This window comes from Corylus avellana, chromosome ca2 (genome assembly GCF_901000735.1).
Source record: "Corylus avellana chromosome ca2, CavTom2PMs-1.0".
Classification (NCBI taxonomy): domain Eukaryota; kingdom Viridiplantae; phylum Streptophyta; class Magnoliopsida; order Fagales; family Betulaceae; genus Corylus; species Corylus avellana.
This window is the reverse complement of record NC_081542.1, coordinates 49,622,387-49,633,016: the sequence shown is the minus strand read 5'-3', so window position 1 is coordinate 49,633,016 and position 10,630 is coordinate 49,622,387. Positions and strand designations below refer to the sequence as shown.

Here is a 10,630-nt window from a genome sequence, read left to right as displayed (position 1 = left end):
CAGCAAGTAAAATCCACAACCGTAAATAGTTTTGCTCCTTGTTCTCAGTTTTGATAATTGTTTTTACAAATAAATATACATCCAGCCATAATAATAATACATGTATGTACGGTTGCATCTTCCGTAGCATATACGTACTATTACATCTATTATTAGATCATCGTCATAAATCATCTTTATAAATCATCATCATAATGCATCGCTATAAATCATCATTGTAAATCATCATAGTATATCATCATTGAAAATCATCATAGTATATCATCGTTGAAAATCATCATAGTATATCATCGTTGAAATTATATTATCGTTTTCTCATATTAGGGTCCATGTACACTATTACCCCTGTGTACGAGAGTTGCGGGTCCTTGTGACCATGGCACTGAACTGTGGCCTCAGCCATGCCCGACCGTCAATTAACTCTTTTCTTGGTGCACTCAACGGTCATGTTGATGGAATACCACCTTCTGGCATAGACTCCTTCAGTGGTTTCTCCTCCATCCGAGTATCAGTACCGAACTCATCTCATCTCATCTTGGGGCCAAAAATACTCTCCTCCATACATGTGTCCTCGTTTCATAAACATTTAACTCATTTCTTGTACTTTTCTTTGTACTTCTTTTGATGCATCTTAGGGCAATATGTAGGAGGGTTTATCATCATTCTTCTTTCTTATAATCATCATCATTTTCTCAACTTTCTTTTCTAAAAAATGGAAACTTTTCCAAATATAAACTTGTGTATTTAGAAAGCATTTAAAGAAATAAAAACTTTCTAAATAATTCTTTTAGAAATCCTTCATGCATGCAACATATCTCCATGACAGGTAAATAAAATAATCATTTACAGTTTGATACAAGAATAAATAAATAGCATGACATGAAGTAATTTTAGAAGGGGTAGTGAATTTACTTACCTCTAGACTGAAGCTAAAAGTGGTCTGAAGGATCTAGTTGCTCCAATCTGACTAACACTACTAGTATATCTTTCAAACTAATTTCTCAAGTCCGTTCTCTCTCGTGTTCTTTCTTTCTTGCAACGCTTTGTCTCGCCCTTTCTCTCTCTGTTTCGTGTAAACACTTTCAGAAAGAAGAAAGACCGAGTAGAAAACAGAAGAAGGAAGAATATGTGGAAGAGAGGATATGAGTGGTGAAAATTGTGAAGGGGAAGAGCTCTATTTATAGGGAAAAACCAAATACTATTCCGCCTTTCATTTACAATTCTACCCTTCATTTACTATTTCACCTACCAAATACTATTATACCTACTATTTACTATTTTACCTACCATTTACTATTCTACCTACCCTATACTATTCTACCTACTAATCTCCAATTACCATTCATACAATATCATAAATCCTTTAAGAATTAACATCATTGCCTAATATGAATATTAATATAATCATAGCATCAAATTAATATCTCTAAAATAAGACTTTCAAAATCTGAGGTGCTACAGGTATGACTATGAAATTGTCTACAAAAAAGCGGTTGAGAATTTGGTGGCCGATGCACTCTCTCGCCTCCCAGAGCATGCCGAGCTCCATAGTCTCTCTACATCCACATGGCCCACTTTTGAGCTCATTAAGGAAGAGCAGCGAAGTGACCCTGAGCTCCAGAAGATTGTTCAACGATTGACCCACGATCCCTCCTATGTTCCACATCACTCATTGGTTGTGGACCATCTCCGCTACAAAGGGCGAATTATGTTGGCTACAAATTCCACTCACAAATCTGTTATCTTGCAGGAATTACACGCAGCCCCTAGTGCTGGTCATTCCGGGTTCCTTTGAACCTATAAGCGCATTTCTCGCATTTTTTATTGGAAGGGGATGAAGCAGGATATCAAGCAATTTGTCGCTGAATGCGAAGTTTGCCAACGACAGAAGGGCGAAACAGTAGCAAGCCCTGGACCACTACAACCCTTGCCAATTCTTGCTGACGCTTGGATAGATATCTCTATGGACTTCATCGATGCTTACCATCCTCCCATGGTAAAACCACCATCTTTGTTGTGGTGGATCGCCTAACGAAGTATGCTCACTTCTGTCTCGTTGCCCATCCGTACACGGTATTGACTATTGCACAGCTCTTTGTGGACAACATTGTCAAATTGCATGGAGTTCCTCAGTTGATAGTAAGTGATTGGGATAAGATTTTTACTTCTAACTTTTGGAAGGAGCTTTTCCGTTTGCAGGGCACCCAATTAAAGATGAGCACCGCCTATCATCCCCAAACCGATGGACAAACAGAGGTAGTGAATCGGTGTTTGAAGTACTACTTGCGGTGTTTCACAGGAGATAAGCCCAAGGAGTTGGTCTGATGGCTTCCCTGGGCCGAATGGTGGTATAACACAACTTATCACTTTGCTACCAAGATGACTCCCTTTGAAGCAGTTTATGGGCGGCCTCCTCCGATACTACCAACCTACCCTACAGGCTCGTCAGTGGTGGATCAGGTTGACCGTGTTCTTCACGATCGCACCCAACTTTTGCGGCTGCTCAAGGATAACCTAACCACCGCCGAATCTCGCATGAAGCATCAGGCGGATAAGCATAGGAGTGAACGTGAATTCAACATTGGTGATGGGGTCTTCCTCCATCTACAACCTTACCGCCAAATCTCCATCCAGGTGCGTTCGTCCCTAAAGCTGTCACCACGTTTTTATGGACCCTATAAAGTTTTGGAGCGCATTGGTCCTGTCGCCTATCGCCTCGATCTTCCACTTGACTCTAAGATCCCTTCGGTCTTCCATGTTTCCTGCTTGAAAAAGAAGTTGGACATGAATGTATTTTCCCAACAACATTTGCTTGACATTACCTCCACCGAAGAAGTTCGTGCTCAACCTGCTGCTATTTTGGATCGTAGGCTTGTCAAATGCCATAATCAAGCTGCCGTCAAAGTTCTCATCAAGTGGGCCCACCTACCCCAAGCAGATGCCACATGGGAGCTCTACGACACCATCAAGGAACAGTTTCCAGACTTTCTTAGTATTCAACCTTGAGGACAAGGTTGTTTCTAAGGGTGGGAGAATGATAGGATTCTTGAGGGTTCTAGAATCCTCTCCATGCTTGGTCCCTACGCTTGACTTGGTTGTTAAGTTAATTTCTTTTTAGAGATTGTTTTTTTGCAAATTACGTATTTTCTTAATTACTCGTGAATTCATATTTTTAAATTTAGCTTAATTTTTTCACTATAAAAACTGTAGATGCCATATGACAAATTTATCAACGAAAATTACCTTTACTTAATGCAAGAATAAGAGGCCTGATCCGTTCGAAGTGATCATTATCTTATCTTTTCTTTAGTTATTTTTCTGATTTCTTGTGATAGATATCATTTTTCCCCGAGTTTGTCTCCGTCAGAATGAGGAAAGACGAACCGAACGCCGTCCACTCCTCTTCCGACGCGCCATCCCACGCCGTCACCGCCACAAACGCCACCACCTCTCAGTTCAATCCTAGGGTTCCCGATGCCCGATCGGCCTCGCGCGCGTGCGCGGCCCAGGCCGAGTTGACTCAGTCCGCGTCGCGGTTACAGTTTTTCATAAGGATGATCTCCGAGGGGAAAACTATGGTAATCCAAGCTTACACGGACGACACCGTGCGATCTGTCCACGAGCGAATCCAATTGCAGACCGGGATTCCGGTACACGAGCAGAGACTGATATACCGAGGAAGGCAGCTCCAGGCGGAGCGATCCCTCGGCGAGTGCAACATCCAAAACGACGCCGGACTGCAATTGGTTGGCCGTATGCGCAGCACGGAGCACCCTCACGCCTGGCAAGTCATCAACGACATCGTTTCAGTGGTGTGCCGTCTCTGCCGAGGCGAACCGTTCCCTTCGGCAGCGAAATACATTAAAGTCAGGATGATGGAGTTCTTGACAGTGATGCCGAAGGACGAGGAGCAAGTGGCCTCCGGCCATTTACAGATTTTCTTATTGTCTTCCGCTCCGGCGGCGTTGGTGATGCTCTATATGTCGCCGATCAAAGGTAACAAAGACTGTGCGGATAGCTCAATTAGGCATTTTTTGAATTCAAGTCGAAATTCGTTGCCGAAACAGTATCATAATTATTGTGCACCTATAGTTTTAGAGTTTTGTAAGTTGCTTAGAAGAGCTGCAAATGAGGATCCTTTATATTTATCGTGTCGGAGTACACTTGGGTCGTTATTGGAATCGATTGGATCCCCGGAGAGTTCTAAAGGAGTGATTGTGATGCAGGAGATTTTCCCGTTTGTTAGTGAGCTGGCGAGTAGGTTGTCTAAGGACTTAGGTTTGAGTATGGAATCGCCCACAGGCGTGGGGCCACAATTGGGTGATGTTCGCGATTTTGCTGCTTTCTTGCTCCCTCTGCGGACTGCGATCACAGAACAAGTTGGGTTTCGGGGTCCAAATCCTGTGTCGGTGGGTGGTACTGAGCCTAAGCATCCATTGTATGGGGAAGAGATTGAGTTTCTTCATCTTTTGTTTATTGATTTGTTGAAGAGAATGGGGGAATGCCTCCACAAGATGGAGGAGTGCTTGGCTGTAAAACACAAGGGGGAAGGTGAGAATATTTATACCGGTTGGTCTCAATATCTTGCCATATTGAAGGAGCTGTATAGCATTTCCCAACTTTATCAGGGCGCTGAAGAAGAATTTTGGACAGTTCTGAGGCTTGGAAAGTCCTCGCTATGTGCGCTGATTGTCAGATATGCAAAGCGAACTGATGATCATCAGTGGCTTCTTGAGCGAAAGGACGTGACTGATTGAAGGTTTTATCCAAGTCCAGGTAAACTTCAGTTGGCTTTTAATAGATTTTTTTTTTTTTTTTGGGAGGGGCGGTGGGGGTTACTACATGATAAGTGATTGAGCTACACCTGTTGAAATATGATATGGGGTATAGATTGAAGAATTTAGCACTTAAAAATGAAGATTTGTACACTCCTCCATGCTATGGCTGTGGAGGTGGGGCTGCCACATTCCTTGGTTTTCTAAGGGAAGTAATCCCAATTATTTTTTATGGGGCTGCTGAATCTGAAGTGAGCTTAGTTGATTTCTTAGAACGGTTCTAGTTTATTTACGGTTCTAGCTTAGTTGGTTTTCTAGCAAGTCTTTTTTTTACTGGGGTGTTGTATCGATAAGAGAGTTTTTGATGATTTATGATGTATAATTCCATAGAACCATATAAAATCATTGTCATACTTATTTGTTAATCTTCATCTAGCTCAGTGGTGTCTATTAGGAGCTGAGTGTGTTTGACATATATGGTTAGTTTATGGAGAAGTTGGACTTACTACTGGTACTGCAGCCAGGAGACCAAAAACCTATTTGGGATTTGCGTTAAGGAGAATAAAAAATATTTTTAGTACATAAAAAGTTGGTCTTTTTGGTAAAAAAAAAAATTCAAAAAGTACTTATTTTGACTTTTTTGCTCTATAAAAAAAGGCCAAAACACACTTTTGAGAAAAAGCTCTTTTTTTTGATAAATAATAACTTTTGGGAAAAAGCTCTTACTGGCTTTAAAAGCTTTATTTCTCAACCCAATCCCAAACATGCTTTAATTATGGGGATGTTTATGATAAGTTGAATCCTTTTGTATTCATTTTCATGCGTAAGTTCTATGGATGATTAGAATCATATGGAGAGTGACGATTATATAAATGTGAGTCCTGTGGAAGTCCTTTATTTTTAGTGCTGGGTGCTATGGTTTTTTATGTTGATGAAGGATTGAAAGATGATAGTGATGACTATTTGAGAGGTTCTTAGTATATACTGGTTCTGGTATGAGTTGATGTAAACTGGGGGTAGATGATAGATTATTGATAGACAAAAGCGATGCATCAATGTCACGATTTAGGAAAAGCGTTGGTTACATTTGCATTATTATCCCAAAATGAGTAATCAAAGTTGTAATTGCAGCTTCGTAGAGTCACTTATATAGCTTCGTCTTATCTAAATAGGAACTAATGTAGGGTCTAGCACCCATACAATACCTTCATAATCCAATCCACTCACTCAATGTGAGAATTATTTTTTTGGGTTATCACAATCTCCTTTAATAAAATCCCTAACGTTCACATTAGGGCTTACATCAGGCCATATTGCCCCAATGCAACTTGGTGTTACTAGATTGATTTTGATATCATTTGTCATAACTCAGGAAAAACATTAGTCACATCTTTGTTATTAGTAGTGGTTTTTGCTTTTAATGATTTTTAATTACTTATTGAAAAAAGAAGAAGAGAGAGATGAAGGCTTTGTGGAGGTTGGTAGTCGAGGCAAAATATGATAGTATGAGCAGAGGTACTTATCAAAAAAAAAAAAAAAAATGATAGTATGAGCGAGGTTGGTGTTCTCAGGAGGTAGAGGGACCCTATGAAGTTGGAGTGTGGAAACAAACTTATTAGGAGGGGGTGAGGAGTTTTTTCGATATTTGTCATATATGAAGTAGATGGAACTAAGATTAGGTTTTGACATCATTTATGATGTGTGGATCAACCACTAAAGGAATTTTTTCCAGAGTTGTTTAGTGTTGCTCGTTGTAAGGAGGCGTTGGTTGTGGATAAGGAGTTTTCCAATGGAAATATTCAGTGAAATATATCTTTTAAGATCTATACATGATTGGGAGGTAGATTTGGTGATTGCATTTTTTGATTTGTTGTAATTCCTCAGATTGAGAAAAGGTGGTGAGGATAGTATTTGGTTATCCAGTTTGAGGGTTTCATCTTTTGGAAGACTATTAGGAAAGTCAATGTTCCATTGAGAGTCAGTTTCTTTGTGAGGACAGCAGCTCTTGGTAAACCTGATGAAAAAAAATAGTAGTGGAATGGGAATGGTATTGCATATGTAAGAGGAGTGGGAAATCCACTGATCATCTTCTTCTAACTTTATATATGGACAATGAGGGTGGTGTTCTAGTGAGCTTGTTGGGGCATGTGGAGCCCTATGCCGATAGAACATCCTGGTCAAAATGCTTTATATATGGATTGGCGTGTATACCATTTAACATTTCTCTAACTTTTATAAATTTGTGGATTTCTCTTATTTTAGTCATTAATGGGGATTATCTCTTGTATACATCTTGTGTATTAGGTTACCCTCTGCACTTATTAATGATATACATTAGTTATTAATAAAAAAAAAAAGGAAGTTATAGTTGAAGCTCCCTAGAGGTTCAATTACATGATATGTACATGTAATGTAAAAACATAGAAAAAAAATTCTAAAATCAATGTAGAATGCAAGGTTATCGTGATGAAGATTATGTGCTTTCAATTCCTATACTGCCACCTTAAGTACTGAAAATTTTTATGGAAGGTCAACATCACAATGGCATGGGTACTCTAGATAGATGCATGGTACAAACTAACTACAGAATCGTTGACTGTGAATGAGACCGTATAGACCCCTTTCCACATGCAAAGCTATTATTTCTGGAACAAGCTGTTCGATATTGTGATATCAGTTCAATCGCAGGGTAACTGACATGGAATCTGTTTGGTATTGCTCTGTTTTTGGAAGTTGTATCATCATGCAGAATTTCCTTGCTTTTTAGCTTTCTGGATTATGCTTCTATTTCTGCTAGAATGTTAGAGACTTCTTTAATTATTTCATGTTCTGTTTTAGTAAGTAATTTTTTTGGGGCAAAGAATCCCTTTTTCCAAAGAGAATTATGATCAGTTTATGCATTGTCTTGTGCGTGCAGCTAAGGTGGATCCCTTGCACCTTGACTATTTCAAGTTCTCTGGTCGGGTAATTGCATTAGCTTTGATGCACAAAGTGCAAGTAGGCATTGTCTTTGATCGTGCCTTCTTCTTGCAATTAGCTGGAAAGTACATTTCCTTGGAAGATATAAAGGATACAGATCCATGCTTGTATAATAGCTGCAAGCAGATTCTGGAGATGGATTCTGATTTTATTGACGCAGATGCATTAGGACTAACATTTGTTAGAGAAGTTGAGGAGTTAGGATCCAGAAGAGTTGTAGAGCTTTGCCAGGGTGGGAAAAGTATTGTTGTGAACAGCAAGAACAGAGAAGAATATGTTAGACTTCTTATTGAGCATCGCTTTGTCACATCTATCTCAGAACAGGTATCACATTTTGCTCAAGGTTTTGGTGATATTCTTTGCAACTCTCGGCTCCAAAAGTTCTTTTTCCAAAGTTTAGTGCTGGAAGATCTTGATTGGACGCTTTATGGAAGTGAAACTGCTCTCTGTGTTGATGATTGGAAGGCACATACCGAGTTCAACTAAGTCCACCAATCGTTGCTTTAACCAAGTTTTCTAATAGCATTCTCTCTTAGGATTTTTTTTTTTTTTTCTTTTTTGTATTTTCTATTTATTTTTATTTCTTCTATATTTTCTCATCTATAAAAAAACAATATACATTAAATAAATGGTTAATCAAGATTGTATATATATTTATTTGATATGTCCGCACAAGAGGGAGAACGAGAATTTGAATTACTGACCTTCACTTCATTAGGCGTAGACCCAACTGATTAGACTACCTCTTAGGGAACTAATCAATAAGGTTGTATAGAGAAACAAATTACAACAAAAACGTTTAAAAAAGCGTATTTGTTTTTGGAATATGTATTAAATTAACAAATGTAAATTTAATCTAGCGTACCACTCACCATTTTTTTGGTAATTAATTAACTAGACTAGGTTGACTAATTCACATTTCCTTTAAATAATAAATAGGATATATACATTCATTTTTATTTTTGGTAATTAATTAAGTAGACTAGTTTGACAAGTTCACATTTCCTTAAAATAGGATATATACGTCACATCATCTTTAGTCTATAGTTTTTAGTTTTCACCTTCACCGCTATATATATATAGTGCATGGCCGGAGAGACCATTTGAAAGCCACCCAACAAATATAATCAACAAACAAACAAACAATTACAAGATGGTTTCATCGGCCGGCAAAAGAAATGTAACGCTGCTACTAATGTGGCTTATGTTGTCTAGTGGTGGGTTTAATATTGCTACAACAAGTTCGTTTCTAGGGATACTTAGCAAGGTAACCGTGCAAATCATCAATCTTTTAGAGAAAGATGATCTTACCTATACCTGTCAATCAAATGACACCAATCTCGGTGTCCAGAAACTCAAACCAAAAGAATAATTCTAATTTCACTTCAAACCAACTTTTGGGGGACTATGCTATACTACTGTAGATTTTAGTGGACAAATAACGACCACACGTTTAATGTCTACAGCTATGAGAGAGATAGTGGTCGTTGCCATTTCTGCTATCTCAGAGTTACTGCTGATCAACTGTGTAAATTTATCTACGACACCAAGAAGTATGATACATGCAATAACTGGAAATTAATGAAATAGGCAACAATCTGAAAATTGAACCTGCTCGTACGTGATTACAACCCTGCATGCAGGCTGCAGCAATATTCAAAATAAAGAGCTCCATCTTCATGTACTTCCTTATTACGTGAATTATGAAAGCCATTCAGATTTCCTTTTTTTTTTTTGTTGTTGAATAGGATAATAGTCATTTAATTTATTCAGATTTCTCATATAAAGGAATTATTTTGTTTTTTTTTTTGGGAATTATTGTTTCAAACTTTCGATGGGAAATGTTATTATGCAAGGTCATGAGATTTCTCATATATATATATACAATGGAAACTGTTGAGGGCTTCTCTTAATCTCAAAAGCTAGTTCAAAAAGTGAGATTTTCCTTCACACTTATAAAGTGACCATCAGCCCATTCCACAATTGATGTGGAATAATCCCAATAATTTCTCTCTCACACATCAGGCCCTTGGCCAAAGCAGAGATACCTCGTTTCTCCCGTGGACTGTTGGGCTGAGACTTGTAGGTTAAACCTAGGCTTTAATATTAATGTTTAGTGTTTTGAACCTCTCTCAACCCCAAAAACTAGCTCAATAAATGAGACTTTCCCTTACACTTATAAATTGACCATCAACCTCTTCCACAACCAATGTGGGATAAGTACCCGAACAATCTCCCACTCACACATGGAGCCCTGGGTCGGATCGAAGACAGTATGTGGACTATTGGACCGAGACTTTTGGTTGAATCTAGGCTTTGATACCAATATTGGGTGGTCTTTGGCCTCTCTCAACCCCAAAAGCTAACTCAAGATGTGAAACTTTTCCTCGTACTTACATTTTGAAGAAAATGTAACGGAATGGCTTATGACATCTTTACAATTGACTCAGGAAAAATTCAAAAAAAAGTTTAGGGAGTTTTTTGTTTTCACGTGTTGACTCAGGGATTTATTATAAACTTTCCCTTAAAATAAAATAATAATAATTGCACTAGCACAAAACCTACATTTTTATGATTAATTTTTAGTGATTATATATTGATGTTATTCATACCAAAATGTTTTTGCATTTATTGAAGATTTAAATTGACACTATTTTCTTATCATACCCGGGAGAGTACCTTACAACTAAGTCCACCATTAACGCAAACTTTTGCGTTGCTTTATCCAAGTTCTTTTTCTAATAGAGAAATGGGATATCAAATCTTTTATCAAGAAAGTTTTACCAAACTGATGTATAGCTATTCATTGAAAATAAACAGAATAATTAATTAAAATAAATGTAACGGGTACCAATGAATGAGCTACACATTAATTT

General features: G+C 38.2%; 1 protein-coding gene across 1 annotated transcript; it reads left to right on the top strand.

The window, feature by feature from the left end:
* The first annotated feature begins 3,300 nt into the window (after positions 1-3,300).
* On the top strand, positions 3,301-8,394 carry LOC132170172 (E3 ubiquitin-protein ligase UPL5-like). The gene is made up of 2 exons (XM_059581065.1): positions 3,301-4,755; positions 7,693-8,394. Exons 1-2 carry the CDS (start codon positions 3,369-3,371, stop codon positions 8,238-8,240), a joined length of 1,935 nt encoding a protein of 644 aa, XP_059437048.1. The 5' UTR covers positions 3,301-3,368; the 3' UTR covers positions 8,241-8,394.
* Positions 8,395-10,630: the final 2,236 nt, after the last annotated feature.